This window comes from Aplidium turbinatum, chromosome 1 (assembly GCF_918807975.1).
Source record: "Aplidium turbinatum chromosome 1, kaAplTurb1.1, whole genome shotgun sequence".
Taxonomy (NCBI): Eukaryota; Metazoa; Chordata; class Ascidiacea; order Aplousobranchia; family Polyclinidae; genus Aplidium; species Aplidium turbinatum.
In genome coordinates this window covers 28,775,096-28,793,404 of record NC_137472.1, presented here as the reverse complement: position 1 = coordinate 28,793,404, position 18,309 = coordinate 28,775,096, and the positions used below count along the sequence as shown (strand labels likewise).

Below are 18,309 nucleotides of genomic sequence, written 5' to 3'. Positions count from 1 at the left end.
TAAGATAAAATGGCAAACAATAAAAAATACTCCAAAAAGATAAACTGCGGGACTACAAATCTATTCGGTAATTGCATTGTAAGGTTCAGTCGTTCCCGCATGGCTTCATCAACTGTCAGACCTCCAGTTGCTTTAGACATGTAGATGCAACTGATTCTTTTAACTAATTCATCTATTTTAAACTGTTAGGTTTGGTGGCCGTGCTTAAATTTACTTTCATCGACGTATCCTTTAAATTTACTGTTAGTGGTAACTTTATCATTGCTGTTGTTTTCCAACAAAAAATATAAATTGAGTTGAATTAAATTGAATTCACGTATGTCCTCTTAAGCTGAACTTTCGGAAGAACATTTTTTTAGATTGACCTACCATGTAACCTATTAAATTAAGACAAATATTGTCAGGCAATTAAATGTATCCTACGCCCCTAAACTGTTGAGCTAAGATTTGAGCTTTTGGAGTCTATTTGTAGCCTATGTTGTTTCGAAATGACTTATGTAGCGCCCGCGGCTTTTGTTACGTTTCCTTACGTTTCATTGCCGTTGTTAAATCTGTGTTTGTTAGGAATTTGAAACGCTGGCTAAAATTTTGGCGTTTTTTTAAAGGCTTTCCGCTTTTCTTGTGTTTCCTTGCGTCTAAATTCTAAGGCCCAAAGATATGAAATGATTTACCTTCAAAAATAGTTGGGGCTACGAGTATTAAAACTTTCACAAAAAAACTAAAATTTTATTGTATGAATGAACTTGGTCCGTGACTGTTTTTATTGTCACAACATTGACGATTATTTCGGATTGAACATTGTTACTAGGCTACTATAGCCTACGTAGGCTTACTACTCACGAACTTGGGTTATGTACTACTTATTAACGACTGCAATCTTATTAACTGTACTCAAGTCGGCCTATAAACTGACTGATTTTGTTAAAGTATGAATTTATAAACTACGATAGGCCTACTTTTAATGTTTTTACTTCTTCCTTTATGCTAGCAGTTAACAGTTGTTGTTTTTGCATACCGGTAGGTGTTTTTTTTTTTTTTTCTCATACTAACTTACTTTTGTAGGGCATGATATTTTTTGATGTTTCAATAAAACCACAGGAATCCACTTTTTTGTTTACATTTTTGCGGAACTTATGCTTATCTTTTTGCAACGTAGGCCTAATGCCGATGCTTTACATTTGTCACATTAAAAACACGGGAAGCAGCTGACTCGATGACTAATATAGTCTTTCGCTGCTTCCTGTCTGTTGTTGAATATATTTGTACCGGTTTATATTTGTACCGTAGCCTATACTATGTTTTCGCAGCAGACAAAATAAAAGGTTTCTCTCTCTCTCTCTCTCTCTCTCTCTCTCTCTCTCTCTCTCTCTCTCTCTCTCTCTCTCACTCTCTCTTTCACTCTCTCAGTGCCGTTGTGAAATCTATGCTTGTTAGAAATTTGAAACGCTTGAATTTGAGCATTGCCTTAAAATTTGTAGCCTACCGCTCAGTAGGGCTTGATTTTCATATTAATCTACGTAGTTTTACGTCGTTGTAGCGTTGTGCATCTTCCACGTGCTGGCTGCATTGCTTGGAGCATTCTAATTTATAATTCATAATTATTTATTTGCAATCAGACTCAAAGTCCATAGAATTCAAATTTTTAACAGTCATCACACAAAATATCAGACTAACACAACATCAAGCAGGCTACATCAAACAACGTACAAAATACTGTTGTAGTGAATATAAAATGTAGAATTAAAGTAGCAATCAGAAGACATAACATTGCGCAAAAGTGGATTAATTGATCTTTTGCAACGTTCTACAAATGCATAGCAATTTTTTCTTAATAGAGCATCAAATGTTAACACGTCGTTCTGTACCTGATACACTCTATAGCACTGTCGCATCTCGACAAATTGTGGATAATTCTGTACGAGTCGTTGTAAGCAACTCGTATGCGATTTAAAGTAGAAGTTTTATAGTTACACCATAGTTGCGAACCATACATTGGCATACAATATGATTGGTACATTATATTTTTAACTTCGGTAGAGCAATTTCCAAACTTGGATCTAAGCTGATTGGCAGCGACATAAAGAGATCGCACTTGCCTTTTAATATCTGCGTCATCACTGATGGTATCATCAATCAGTATACCTAAATATTTCACTTGTTCAACAAATTTAATTTGTGTATTGTACAGCCGTATGCATGGAGAAGTCAAAACTTTAAATTTGCGACATTGATGGACCAATCCAACAGTTTTGTTACAGTTGAAAATAATGTCATGTCTAGAAGCATAGGATTCACACACATCAATGAGTTTTTGGGTACCTTTAGCACTTGGACTAAATACACACAAGTCATCTGCAAACAATAGGTGATTCAAGTGAGATGAACCAGTATTACATCCGACATCTAGGGAATTCAATTCAGTCGATAAGTCATCTATATACAAAGAAAACAGGTAAGGACTTAAAACCCCTCCCTGCCTTACTCCGTTGGTGACATGGAAGGGGTCAGAAATTTGATTCCCCCACTTTATTCTCATTATTTGTTCTTTATACCAATGCTTCAATAATCGTACAAAGCACATAGGAACACTAATCACACTGAATTTCCTAAAATCAATCGCTTAGTGTTAGCAGTGGCCGAGTGGTTAGCGCGTTGGGCTCGTAGTCGAGAGCCTGCATGTTCGACTCCAGCCACCCGCACTTGCTGTTGTTTCTCTGGGCAAGAAACTTAACGATAATTGCCTCTACCCAGTGATCGATTTCGAGTAATGGGTAGTACCAAATTTAAGTCATAAGTAGAGTAGACAACCGGAAACAGACATTGCAGTCGGCTGCAGCGTGGGTCAGGTGTACGTCGGAAGGCGTACACCGATGCATAGCGCTCAAGTCCGCTTTCCCGCAATGCAGGATAAAGATAATAAAACAAAAACAAAACAGAAAGTCAGTAGCCTATGGTTTTTGTCAGTGAATTGGGTGGTGTGCCACGGATTCTTTTTTTGGAAGTCACAGTGTCAATTTAGTTATGGTTATCCTAGTTTAGTTTTCATATTCTAAGTAAATTAATTTGTTGTTTGTAATTTGTATTTGTAATCAAGGCATTATTTAGCTGCAACGTTTTTGATCTGGAAGCTCGTTCTTTTCCTTGCAATAAACTCATACCGTACTTGCAGAAAATACAAGGTATTATTCTCAGATCACCCCACTACCAGGCTGGTACGTAGGCTACTAGGGATGTTGCTGTAGAATTTACAGATAGACAAAGAAGGATGTTCAAACAATTCAACGTCCGCTGCAACTTCCAATGTTTAATTCATCACATGCCAAAAGAAAATTTACACTTGCAAACCAGACCCAGATCAAAAGTGCAGGGGTTTTAGGGTTTTTTTTATTGAAAGTTTAATAACCACTGATGACAGCAGAACCGCTATACTGGCGTAACTACACCTCCGATGACACAGAGGTAACGCAATGAGTCTCAAGGAATGTCTTTATTTGTGAGTTCGAATCAGGGCCGTAGCAACAAAGAACATGACCCCCCTACGAACAAAAGTCTGGGGCTCTTACAACGCAGAAACTGGAATGTGGTATTTATTTTACACAACATGCAGGGGTCATATTGTGTATACACAGTAGAGGGCACAGTTCCACTAACCGCTAATTAGCAAAGTTAACGCTTTGGTTAGCGGATTAGTATTTTCGCTAATATTTAGAACTTTTAGCAGACTCATTACCGAAAGTAAATTTATTGGAAATCCGCTGATTTCTTTGTTGAAAACTAACTGTTACGTTAGCTGCGCCCACCACTGGGTATGCATAGATTTACAGTGACAGTGTGTAAGGCTGTAGCTGCATGTATTTCATAATTACCGTACGCAAAGCGCTTCTTGTTCTGCGCAAATTGTTTAATCAATGCGTCATAGTCCAGGGATCTGGCAATCTTGTTTTCGATGGTAGCCTAATTGCAAGAGCAGAAAGCCTGTCATATGTTATGGTTGAGCGCAGGATATTCTTGATCAGTTTTATTCTGCTGAAGGTCCTTCCAGCACTGGCGACAGTAACTGGTGTGGTCGGTCAGAAGAATTCTGATGCAAATGCAAAGATTCGAATATATCTCCTGAAGGCTGTTCTTGTACGTTAAAAAATTGCTTCCCTTAACTCCCCCTCTCTCTTTTTCGATAACATAAATAAAACGATTCAATTCCATTATTAGCTAGTGGCATCAATGTCTCCCATTTTTCTTTTAATTTTTTGCAGCGATTGTCCAGTTCTATTGTCCGCCCTGTTAGCTCAGTAGTTACGCGCCCGGCTCAAGACCACGCGGCGATTGTTCGACTCTCGGGGTGTGCGCATGAGCAACACATTTCAGGACTGCTCTCCATTCAGGGGCACCTAATGAATGGAAAAATTTCCGGCAACAACACTTCAACAATCGGAAAACTTCACTTTGCCTATCTCGGTAACCGGCCCTGCGTCAAGAGCCTCTACAAGTAGGCTATATGCGAAAGAAGCGAAACTACCAGGAATAACCAATCAAGGCTTTGTCAGTCCGAGGATAAAGATTCAAAACCAACCAGCCCATGCAACCATTTTCTCTGAGACACTTCTACAGGCTGCTAGCGTTGTGTAGAAACCCAAACAACTTGTAACTCCACGGGTTGGTCAAAGCGCGAATGTTTTTTGAAACCCCTTGCTCAATACCAATAAGCTTTGCTATTTCGCGTGTATTTGTGACCACGTAACCTAGTTATATCCTGTATTTCGATAGTCTCCCAAAAACTTCGGCGAAGGGGCCCTCATTTCTTTCCGGGCCCCCTCCGATCGGAAGGTACGGAGGGCGGTTGCAAGACACTTAATGGCAAGCCAAAATAAGGGGAGCAGCTGACTCGAAAACTATATGTCACTTCGCTGCTTCCTATCGTCTGCTGTATCGCATCTGTGATCGCAGTGTAGGCTACTGTGTGTTATCGCAATGGGCACAAATAAAAAGACGATTATTATTATTAGCCTACGCCTCTGGTTCAAATTGCAGAATTTAGAACACCAATTTTTGAATTGGCGTTGTTTAGAATGAATAGATTTTGAATTTGGAAATAAAATAATGTGTGTAAAATTATATTAAGCACTTTTAATATAATTTATAAGCAAGTAATTACGTAATTAAAATTGGCAAACTTCAACAATATGTTTACGATTTTAAAAACCAGAGCCACTGTACAGTATAGGCTACATGTAGGCTATATAGTGGCTCTGATAAAACAACAAAGGTGAACTCATGGTAAGATTTCGTAATAGAATATTTGCTACTTCACAGCAACTTGAAACTGACGCTATTTCTTGAAAGTTATTGCTGATGAAATCACCGATTTGAAGTCATAATATAGGCTAACGTTTTGTTAAAACGGAAAAAAATTGAAATCGATCAATCGCTATTGAACAGAATCACTGATGAAAGCTGCGGTCGGTTATTGGGTGGAAAACGATTTATTAATTATTATTCGTTTTGTGTTGTGCGGAGTGTTGTTTTTGAGACTGCGACTCCACTTCTACTCCTTGAAACCAGACTTCACTCTAATCCAACTCTGAAAGTTTTCATCGTTTTAGATTCCGAATCCACTCCACTGCAAAATCACATTGTAAGTTAACGTGATAAGCTACTAAGATAGCTTAGCTATCGCGTATGACACGAAAATAGCTCAGGGGTGGAATATTTTTCGTCAATTTTAGTTGCACGAAAATGTTTTGTGCGGTTTTGTGACGCATACTAATAGACATTAGGCTACTTCTAGGAATTCAAAATGCTGAACCAAACTCCGAATCCATTCCACTACCAGTACAAAACTTTTTGTGAAATATGAAACTCCGAATCCACTCCATTTTCTGAAAATCGTGCAAACTCCGGATTCCCTTCATTTCAACACACCATGCACCTGCGTAGCCGAGTGGTGAGAACGTCTGCGCGACGTTCGAAAGGACGTGGGTTCGACACCGCTCCAGAGCACGCGGCTGTGTCTCTGCGAAAGACACTTAAAGGCAGCAGGCAGGGGCTCTATCCACTTTCAGAATTAGGGGGGTGATTTTTAGACAGTGGGCTAAAATCGTTTTAGTCATTCCAAACCACTTCAATAAGTGAGGGGGTGATCACCCCCCTCACCACCCCTTGGATACAGCCCATGCTTAAAGTCAAGCCAAAATAAGGGGAGCAGCTGACTCGAAGACTATATGTCACTTCGCTGCTTCCTGTCGTCTGTTGTATCGCATCTGTGATCGCAGTGTACTGTATGTTATCAATGGGCGCAAATAAAAGCATGTTGATTACTATTATTGCTCCTCTAGCCTAGCCTACTTTGACCACCGTCATTCTGGCAGAATAATTTTTCCGCTTTCCGCCTAAAAAAGTTATCCGTGAATAAGTGCGAGGCACAAAATGCGACATGACATACCTTCGAAAGATCTTCGAATAAAACTATAATACGCAACACGTGCCACTTAAATTTTACATGCATCGGATTCAGTATTAAATTACCTTTCCAGGGATGTGCACCAATAGGTCGGCATTTATAAGGAACTCCCAGCAGAACGCTTCAAAGATGCAAAAAGATATATTTACGATAAACATTAAAATAATACGATTTTTGCATAATAGACACCACTCCAAACATCTTCGAATAAAACTATAATCCGCAACACGTGCCACTTAAATTTTACATGCATCGCATTCAGTATTAAATTACCTTTCCAGGGATGTGCACCAATAGGACGGCATTTGGAAGGAACTCCCAGCAGAACGCTTCAAACATGGGGCATAGATTTACGATAAGCATTAAAATAATACGATTTTTGCATAATAGACACCACTCCAAACATCTTCGAATAAAACTATAATCCGCAACACGTGCCACTTAAATTTTACATGCATTGGATTCAGTATTAAATTACCTTTCCAGGGATGTGCACCAATAGGTCGGCATTTGGAAGGAACTTCCAGCAGAACGCTTCAAAGATGAAGAAAGATACATTTACGATACTCAAGAAATTAATACGATTTTTGCATAATAGACACCACTCCAAACATCTTCAAATAAAACTATAATCAGCAACACGTGCCACTTAAATTTTACATGCATCGGATTCAGTATTAAATTACCTTTCCAGGGATGTGCACCAATAGGTCGGCATTTGGAAGGAACTCCCAGCAGAACGCTTCAAATATGCAAGAAGATACATTTACGATATTCAAGAAAATAGTACGATTTTTGCATAATAGACACCACTCCAAACATCTTCGAATAAAACTATAATCCGCAACACGTGCCACTTAAATTTTACATGCATCGGATTCAGTATTAAATTACCTTTCCAGGGATGTGCACCAATAGGTCGGCATTTGAAAGAAACTCCCAGCAGAACGCTTCAAAGATGCAGGATCATATATTTAAGATTAACATTAAAATAATACGATTTTGCATAATAGACACCACTCCAAACATCTTCAAATAAAACTATAATTTACAACACGTGCCACTTAAATTTTACATGCATCGGATTCAGTATTAAATTACCTTTCCAGGGATGTGCACCAATAGGTCGGCATTTATAAGGAACTCCCAGCAGAACGCTTCAAAGATGCAAGAAGATATATTTACGATAAACATTAAAATAATACGATTTTTGCATAATAGACACCACTCCAAACATCTTCGAATGAAACTGTAATCCGCAACACGTGCCACTTAAATTTTACATGCATCGGATTCAGTATTAAATTACATTTCCAGGGATGTGCTCCAATAGGTCGGCATTTAATAGAAACTCCCAGCAGAACGCTTCAAAGATGGAGCATATATTTACGATAAACATTAAAACAATACGATTTTTGCATAATAGACACCACTCCAAACATCTTCGAATAAAACTATAATCCGCAACACGTGCCAATTAACTTTTACATGCATCGGATTCAGTATTAAATTACCTTTCCAGGGATGTGCATCAATAAGTCGGCATTTGAAAGGAACTCTCAGTAGAACGCTTCAAAAATGCACGATTTTTTACGATAAACATTAAAATAATACGATTTTGCATAATAGACACCACTCCAAACATCTTCAAATAAAACTATAATCCGCAACACGTGCCACTTAAATTTTACATGCATCGGATTCAGTATTAAATTACCTTTCCAGGGATGTGCACCAATAGGTCGGCATTTATAAGGAACTCCCAGCAGAACGCTTCAAAGATGCAGAAAGATACATTTACGATACTCAAGAAAATAATACGATTTTTGCATAATAGACACCACTCCAAACATCTTCAAATAAATTTATAATCCGCAACACGTGCCACTTAAATTTTACATGCATCGGATTTAGTAGTAAATTACCTTTCCAGGGATGTGCACCAATAGGTCGGCGTTTGGAAGGAACTCCCAGCAGAACGCTTCAAAGATGGAGCATCTATTTAATTACGATAAACATTAAAATAATACGATTTTTGCATAATAGACACCACTCCAAACATCTTCGAATGAAACTATAATTCGCAACACGTGCCACTTAAATTTTACATGCATCGGATTCAGTATTAAATTACCTTTCCAGGGATGTGCACCAATAGGTCGGCATTTGGAAGAAACTCCCAGCAGAACGCTTCAAAGATGGAGATTATATTTACGATAAACATTAAAATAATACGATTTTTGCATAATAGACACCACTCCAAACATCTTCAAATAAAACTATAATCCGCAACACGTGCCACTTAAATTTTACATGCATCGGATTCAGTATTAAATTACCTTTCCAGGGATGTGCACCAATAGGTCGGCATTTAGAAGGAACTCCCAGCAGAACGCTTCAAAGATGGAGCATCTATTTAATTACAATAAACATTAAAATAATACGATTTTTGCATAATAGACACCACTCCAAACATCTTCGAATAAAACTATAATCCGCAACACGTGCCACTTAAATTTTACATGCATCGGATTCAGTATTGAATTACATTTCCAGGGATGTGCACCAATAGGTCGGCATTTATAAGGAACTCCCAGCAGAACGCTTCATATATGCAAGAAGATATATTTACGATAAACATTAAAATAATACGATTTTTGCATAATAGACACCACTCCAAACCTCTTCGAATAAAACTGTAATCCGCAACACGTGCCACTTAAGTTTTACATGCATCGGATTCAGTATTAAATTACCTTTCCAGGGATGTGCACCAATAGGTCGGCATTTATAAGGAACTCCCAGTAGAACGCTTCAAAGATGGAGATTATATTTACGATAAACATTAAAATAATACGATTTTTGCATAATAGACACCACTCCAAACATCTTCAAATAAAATTATAATCCGCAACACGTGCCACTTAAATTTTACATGCATCGGATTCAGTAGTAAATTAACTTTCCAGGGATGTGCACCAATAGGTCGGCATTTATAAGGAACTCCCAGCAGAACGCTTCAAATATGCAGAAAGATACATTTACGATACTCAAGAAAATAATACGATTTTTGCATAATAGACACCACTCCAAACATCTTCGAATAAATTTATAATCTGCAACACGTGCCACTTAAATTTTACATGCATCGGATTCAGTAGTAAATTACCTTTCCAGGGATGTGCACCAATAAGTCGGCATTTGAAAGGAACTCCCAGCAGAACGCTTCAAACATGCAAGAGGATACATTTACGATATTCAAGAAAATAATACGATTTTGCATAATAGACACGACTCCAAACATCTTCGAATAAAACTATAATCCGCAACACGTGCCACTTAAATTTTACATGCATCAGATTTAGTATTAAATTACCTTTCCAGGGATGTGCACCAATAGGTCGGCATTTGGAAGGAACTCCCAGCAGAACGCTTCAATTATGCAAGAAGATACATTTACGATATTCAAGAAAATAATACGATTTGGCATAATAGACACCACTCCAAACATCTTCGAATAAAACTGTAATCCGCAACACGTGCCACTTAAATTTTGCATGCATCGGATTAAGTATTAAATTACCTTTCCAGGGATGTGCACCAATAAGTCGGCATTTGAAAGGAACTCTCAGTAGAACGCTTCAAAAATGCACGATTTTTTACGATAAACATTAAAATAATACGATTTTGCATAATAGACACCACTCCAAACATCTTCAAATAAAACTATAATCCGCAACACGTGCCACTTAAATTTTACATGCATCGGATTCAGTATTAAATTACCTTTCCAGGGATGTGCACCAATAGGTCGGCATTTATAAGGAACTCCCAGCAGAACGCTTCAAAGATGCAGAAAGATACATTTACGATATTCAAGAAAATAATACGATTTTGCATAATAGACACCACTCCAAACATCTTCAAATAAATTTATAATCCGCAACACGTGCCACTTAAATTTTACATGCATCGGATTTAGTAGTAAATTACCTTTCCAGGGATGTGCACCAATAGGTCGGCGTTTGGAAGGAACTCCCAGCAGAACGCTTCAAAGATGGAGCATCTATTTAATTACGATAAACATTAAAATAATACGATTTTTGCATAATAGACACCACTCCAAACATCTTCGAATGAAACTATAATTCGCAACACGTGCCACTTAAATTTTACATGCATCGGATTCAGTATTAAATTACCTTTCCAGGGATGTGCACCAATAGGTCGGCATTTGGAAGAAACTCCCAGCAGAACGCTTCAAAGATGGAGATTATATTTACGATAAACATTAAAATAATACGATTTTTGCATAATAGACACCACTCCAAACATCTTCAAATAAAACTATAATCCGCAACACATGCCACTTAAATTTTACATGCATCGGATTCAGTATTAAATTACCTTTCCAGGGATGTGCACCAATAGGTCGGCATTTGAAAGGAACTCCCAGCAGAACGCTTCAAATATGCAGGAGGATACATTTACGATATTCAAGAAAATAATACGATTTTGCATAATAGACACCACTCCAAACATCTTCAAATAAATTTATAATCCGCAACACGTGCCACTTAAATTTTACATGCATCGGATTTAGTAGTAAATTACCTTTCCAGGGATGTGCACCAATAAGTCGGCGTTTGGAAGGAACTCCCAGCAGAACGCTTCAAAGATGGAGCATCTATTTAATTACAATAAACATTAAAATAATACGATTTTTGCATAATAGACACCACTCCAAACATCTTCGAATGAAACTATAATTCGCAACACGTGCCACTTAAATTTTACATGCATCGGATTCAGTATTAAATTACCTTTCCAGGGATGTGCACCAATAGGTCGGCATTTGGAAGGAACTTCCAGCAGAACGCTTCAAAAATGGAGATTATATTTACGATAAACATTAAAATAATACGATTTTTGCATAATAGACACCACTCCAAACCTCTTCAAATAAAACTATAATCCGCAACACGTGCTACTTAACTTTTACATGCATCGGATTCAGTATTAAATTACCTTTCCAGGGATGTGCACCAATAGGTCGGCATTTAGAAGGAACTCCCAGCAGAACGCTTCAAAGATGGAGCATCCATTTAATTACAATAAACATTAAAATAATACGATTTTTGCATAATAGACACCACTCCAAACATCTTCGAATAAACTATACTCCGCAACACGTGCCACTTAAATTTTACATGCATCGGATTCAGTATTAAATTACCTTTCCAGGGATGTGCACCAATAGGTCGGCATTTATTAGGAACTCCCAGCAGAACGCTCCAAATATGCAAGAAGATATATTTACGATAAACATTAAAATAATACGATTTTTGCATAATAGACACCACTCCAAACATCTTCGAATAAAACTATAATCCGCAACACGTGCCACTTAAATTTTACATGCATCGGATTCAGTATTAAATTACCTTTCCAGGGATGTGCACCAATAGGTCGGCATTTATAAGGAACTCCCAGCAGAACGCTTCAAACATGCAAGAAGATATATTTACGATAAACATTAAAATAATACGATTTTTGCATAATAGACACCACTCCAAACATCTTCAAATAAAACTATAATCCGCAACACGTGCCACTTAAATTTTACATGCATCGGATTCAGTATTGAATTACCTTTCCAGGGATGTGCACCAATAGGTCGGCATTTGGAAGGAACTCCCAGCAGAACGCTTCAAACATGCAAGAGGATATATTTACGATAAACATTAAAACAATACGAATTTTGCAAATAAACACCACTCCAAATATCTTTGAATCCATGTGGGTTTGCGGGCCAAAAATAACGCAATGAGAAAGAACATGTGCGGTCATAGAAGAACATATTGCGAGCCGGACTTTTTCACACCCCTGGCCTAAGTTGTAAAAAGTGCAAATAAGAGCGATATGGGAGCATTAGCAGAAAGTACGCTTGCATTCAACCTCACCAACATCAAATTTAATGTAAATCCTGACACAATTAATTGTCACATATAGTTGTCAACATTGTTCTGTCATAGATTCACTCCAGGCAGGTAGAATATGGCTACTGGCGATATGTACTGCCTCAACAAAAACCTAGCGACCGCATGAGGTTGCCTCAATGGCGCGGTTGGAAAACCTTGCACATCACACCGATTAGTTTTATTCGAAGATGTTTGGAGTGTGTTGAAAGTAGTGTTGCCAGACGTGCTTAGATCAATTATAATGTACTGAAATTCGTATCACCGTAACTGTTTTTTGTAGCCTTAATTTTTTGTGCAAACTGTTAGAACAATAATCTTTCTTCTTAATTTGCTTTTAAAATACTTGTTTTTAACTTTTTATCTTTTTTAACTTTTTTAAATTTTTATCCTTTTGATGACATTGTAAATCGATTTAAATTACAAAAAACTTGTTTTATTTGTGATTTTCATAAAGCTTTGGAAATTTTGAATTGAATTTGATTAATACAACTTTATCTAAAAAAAAAGTAAATAGCACCTATGGGTTTTTTTATTACGCTTAATTATATCTCACTTTTTATTATTTTGTTTTTCTGAATTCATATGGTCACACTGAGCCGTTTTTATTTAACTTTTGTCACTTTGACTCATTCCTTTATGACATCACAGTTTCATTTTGTTAATTGTCTTGAGACTTCATAATTTAAAAGCTTGGGAAACTTTTCACGTCTTGAATTTGGTAAAGTTTAAATCGCCCTTGTTGCAAGTGTTAATACTGTAACATAATAAAATTGTACAGTATGCACGTTTTTGTTTTTTTGTAAAACTAAGAAAAAAAAATGTAATATGGCTATGTAGCCTATGTATTTTTTTAAATATTTAATCGTATTTTTGCTTTTTGTACTTTTTTTCTAAATTTGTGCAGTCACTCTGAGCCGGTTTCCTGTAATTTTGCCTTGCTGAGTCTCTTATAGCATCACTTTTTTTTTAATGCTTTTGATGACTCACAAATCGAAAGTTCAGGAAACTTGTCACCTTTTGGATTTTTTCTTTGTGTTAAAAAGTTTAATCGCCCTTGCACTTGTAAGTGTTAATTGTAATTGTAGGACTATTTTCCCGAAAAACAAAATTTTTTTTTTCTATTTCACTTCTAGGTTTGGTGGCTGTGCAATTTTAAGATGGTGGTAACACTGTTTTATCGATGTATATTTTAAACTTTTGGGTTTTGCCATCTTTCCCTTTTGTTGGTGTCAAATTCGTATGTTTACTTTGCCGTTTTGTACATGTTTGCGCTAGCAGCAAAAAATAAATTGAATTGAATTGAATTGAGTGGTGTCTATTATGCAAAAATCGTATTATTTTATTGTTTATCGTAAATATATCCTCTTGCATCTTTGAAGCGTTCTGCTGGGAGTTCCTTATAAATGCCGACCTATTGGCGCACATCCCTGGAAAGGTAATTTAATACTGAATCCGATGCATGTAAAATTTAAGTGGCACGTGTTGCGGAGTATAGTTTTATTCGAAGATGTTTGGAGTTGTGTCTATTATGCAAAATCGTATTATTTTAATGTTTATCGTAAATATATGCTCCATCTTTAAAGCGTTCTGCTGGGAGTTTCTTCCAAATGCCGACCTATTGGAGCACATCCCTGGAAAGGTAATTTAATACTGAATCCGATGCATGTAAAATTTAAGTGGCACGTGTTGCGGATTATAGTTTCATTCGAAGATGTTTGGAGTGGTGTCTATTATGCAAAAATCGTATTATTTTAATGTTTATCGTAATTAAATAGATGCTCCATCTTTGAAGCGTTCTGCTGGGAGTTCCTTATAAATGCCGACCTATTGGTGCACATCCCTGGAAAGGTAATTTAATACTGAATCCGATGCATGTAAAATTTAAGTGGCACGTGTTGCGAATTATAGTTTTATTCGAAGATTTTTCAAAGGTATGTCATGTCGCATTTTGTGCCCCGCACTTATTCATGGATAACTTTTTTAGGCGGAAAGCGGAAAAATTATTCTGCCAGAATGACGGTGGTCCTACTTTGTAGATGAAAACCAGGGGTACTGCCAGAAGCTCCTTTGAGAACATTCTATTAATGTATGTTTTGTGTGACTGAATTTTTTTGAATCTATAAATCTCTGCATTTGTGTAATGTTCGGTTTGTTTTTTTAAATTACCAGGTGGTTTTGTGTCATTTTTTGCAATGTTTTGTTAGCGGCTCTAAAAAACTGGGTCACTTTTGGCCAATTTTTTTTCAGGTGGCGAGAACTTTTTTGACAATCTGGCAACACCGTCCTTAAAGTTTTTCCTGATGGTCATCTTTTTCGATGAGTTCTTTTTCGGCACTGCGTCTCAGTTGTTGAACTTTATTAGGGTCTGCAGATGGTAAGGAGGGAGTTGTGTTTTGTTAAGCATAAATTTTCTTTTTGGTATATATTACGTACAGCTATCTAGCGATCGCAACAGTCATAGCCTGCTGTTGGTTTTATATTTTGAGAGGTTCATCAAAGAATTGAAAGATTGCAATACACACTGCATCAAACAAAATGGCATATTTTCATGGACAATATGGGTAAGAATAAGAAGCAAATTTTTAAATTGTGCATGCTTGTATAAATAGCAATCTTAAAGTCAATATTTCACTACCTTTTTATTTGTACTGTGGCTAAGGTTAGTCTTCTACCGGTAGTGAAGATATATCGGTAATGACAACGTTAGCTTCCAGGGCAATGGTCACTTGAGCATAAAGCTTGTTATTTTCCTTAACTGCGTGACTGCGTTTAACAGTAAACAAAACATAGTTTAAAAGCATCATAACTTGTCTTTTTCTACATTTACTGTTTGCACATTGGCATACAGCCTGTGTTCTAAACTCTGTAGACAGCATTGTAGACGACACAAACAGTATTTTCTTGGCAAAATTGATTCAAATTTAAAGCAGCTGATCAGATTTTTTCTCTGCTTTCAGCTGTTTTTGTCTCACATTTTAACTGTGCTTTATATTATCAATGAAGACTAGGCTAAGTTAAATCATTTCATTTAATTAATCAAGAATGTTAGGTATCTATTGTTTTTGATGTATGAGTAAGCTAATAAATTTTTCAAATGTGTGGAAATTTGAAAATTTTTCAAGGTTATTTTTTATTTGCCATAAGGAGATGTGGCACCATTTGTTAAATAAAATTGTATAGGCTATAATCTTTATTCAAGTACAAGAAAGTTTGCTTTGTGTAGTTTAGGAGAGTGACTGAATGTATGTACCACATTTTCACTGTAAATGAGTAGATTTTGTGGCTGTAAAAATTGTTGATACTGAGTTTTATAATTTTCACTTTTTTGTTTTGCTATGTTTAATTGTTAATATTTGGCAGTGGCTATTTGACCGGCTCCGGTCTTTGAATCTGAAACACTATTTGACCGGTCATGACGTCATTGCATAAGCACTTTTTTCTTTTTCTCTTTCAAAGCAAAAGACGAGAAGCGTCGACATAAGTTCTAAATTCAACACGTATTCTTCAACTCAGTCCGTGGCACGTAGTGTTCGTCTCCGGCTGCCAATCTAGAGGGAATGAGTTCGATACTATCCGGAAGCATTGTTTTTTTCCTTTTTTTTTATCTAAATTTTGACCCGAAGCGCATTTATGTGGTCAATTTTTAATTTGAGTAGCCTACAGTCCAAGTTAGTTAATAGTTCTCAAGTATAGTTCTCAAGTTAGTTATATACAATACTTCTTTTAAAAGAAATGATAATGGTAAAACCATTTTTTAAAGAAGTATTGTATATAACTAACTTGAGAGAAAAATGTAGGGTTGTTCGGCAACACACGTTCACTTATGACGATCGGAAAATTACCAAGAGAAATTATCAAATTTCAGCAAATTAATAAAACTCTAACATTATTACTCACATTTGAAAAGACATAAAAAATGGGCTGTAGGCTACTCAAATTAAAAATTGACCACAAAAATGCGCTTCGGGTCAAAATTTAGATAAAAAAAAAGAATGCTTCCGGATAGTATCGAACTCATCCCCTCTAGATTGGCAGCTGGAGACGTATCGCACGCGCCACGGACTGAGTTGAAGAATACATGTTGAAGTTAGAACTTATATTGGCGCTTCTCGTCTGTTGCTTTGAAAAAGAAAAAAGCGCTTATGTAGTGACGTCATGACCGATCAAATAGTGTTTCAGATTCAAAGACCGGAGCCGGTCAAATAGCCACTGCCTTAATATTTTGTTAGTGCCAAATTCAGATGTTTATGATGGTGCATGCACAGTATGTTTTAAAAAGGCAGTGGCTATTTGACCGGCTCCGGTCTTTGAATCTGAAACACTATTTGACCGGTCATGACGTCACTATACGTGCACTTTTTTCTCTTTCAAAGCAAAAGACGAGAAGAGAAGAAAAAAGTCCATATATAAGTTCTAAATTTGACAATCATATTCAAGTCAGTGGCGCGTACGATAGTCCTCGGGCTGGTGTTCCAGAAGGAATGAGTTCGATACTACGCGGAAGCGTTCTTTTTTTTTAATCTAAATTTTGACCCGAAGTGACTCAATCGTTAGGCTGCTGCATTTTTGTAGTCAATTTTTAATTTCAGTAGCCTACAGCCCAATTTTTTATGTCTTCAAATATGAGTAATAAAGTTAGGGTTTTTTTAATTTGTTGGAATTTGAGAATTCTCTGGATAATTTTCCGTTCGTCATAAGAGCTGCAGCCTAACGATTGAGTCACTTCGGGTCAAAATTTAGATTAAAAAAAAGAACGCTTCCGCGTAGTATCGAACTGATTCCCTCTGGAACACCAGCCCGACGACTATCGTATGCGCCACTACCTGAGTTGAATATGATTGTCGAATTTAGAACTTATGTATATGGACTTTTTTCTTCTCTTCCCGTCGTTTGCTTTGAAGAAGAAGATGAAAAAAGTGCACGTATAGTGACGTCATAACCGGTCAAATAGTGTTTCCAATTCAAAGACCGGAGCCGGTCAAATAGCCACTGCCTTTTAAAAAAGGAAGTGTCTATTTTTCCACACTTGTTGCCATGGTTACAATCAGGTGTTGCCAGAGTTAGGAAGGGTTAAGGTAAGGGTTAGAGTTAGGAATAAGATTAGGGTTTTGATGTTTGCCCAGGACTAAAAAAAATTTCCAAAATACAAGTTTTTGTTTTCAACAGCTTTAAAATTTTCTTAAATTAGGACAAAATTCCTTATCTGGCAACACTATTGAGGCTGTTATTACACTATATGGTGTAAATATAGCCACAGCCTTTAAAAAAATGTTTTGTTTGAGCCAGGGTTGGTTGGGTAAAACCTCTGGGAGGTTTTTCCCAGTTTGCCCCGGGTAAAACTGGGGAAACCTTTAAAACTTCTAAATGTGTTGTTTGTGGAGTTTCTTATGCAATATAATGACTAGCCAGCTATTTAGCTGTTATCTCATGACATTTTCCATCTGAATTGCATCAATACTTAGATAAAATAGATAAAGCTCCGGTGTAGCAGTCCAAGAGTTACTGCAGGCCAAAAGTTACAAGGGCTGCCAAGTATTTCATTTAAATTTCGTTTAATTTTGTTTTGAAAAATAATTAAATTTTTAACCTCTCCAAAGGTCAGATTAACAATTATAGGTATTTTGTAATGCTAACTGAAAAGCTTGCATTAGTTTGAGAGCAAAGAATTCATTACACTTAGTTAAAACAATTTTCGCTTATGTATCGTTTGTGAAAACGCCGGGCACCCCTGGTAACTTCTGGACTGACAGGAACTTCCAGACTGCAACGCTGCAGAAGCAGTCCAAAAGTTACTGCTATTGTAAGTGGGTGTGCTTTTTTCTAAATTCGTTTGGGAAAACTTGTAAATGGACTGAAAATTTATTTTGCAAT

At 36.8% G+C, this 18,309-nt stretch overlaps 1 protein-coding gene across 2 annotated transcripts in view; it reads left to right on the top strand.

Moving 5' to 3' along the window:
• The first annotated feature begins 14,775 nt into the window (after positions 1-14,775).
• Positions 14,776-18,309, top strand: part of LOC145772777 (uncharacterized) — a 28,114-nt gene continuing 24,580 nt past the window's right edge. For both annotated transcript variants that reach the window (XR_014289321.1, XM_082584655.1), the window contains exon 1: positions 14,776-14,999. Coding sequence is in view for 1 of the 2 variants with exons in the window: in XM_082584655.1 (XP_082440781.1) it covers positions 14,974-14,999 (26 nt within the window). In the remaining variant the exon portion in view is untranslated. The remainder of the gene's footprint in view (positions 15,000-18,309) is intronic.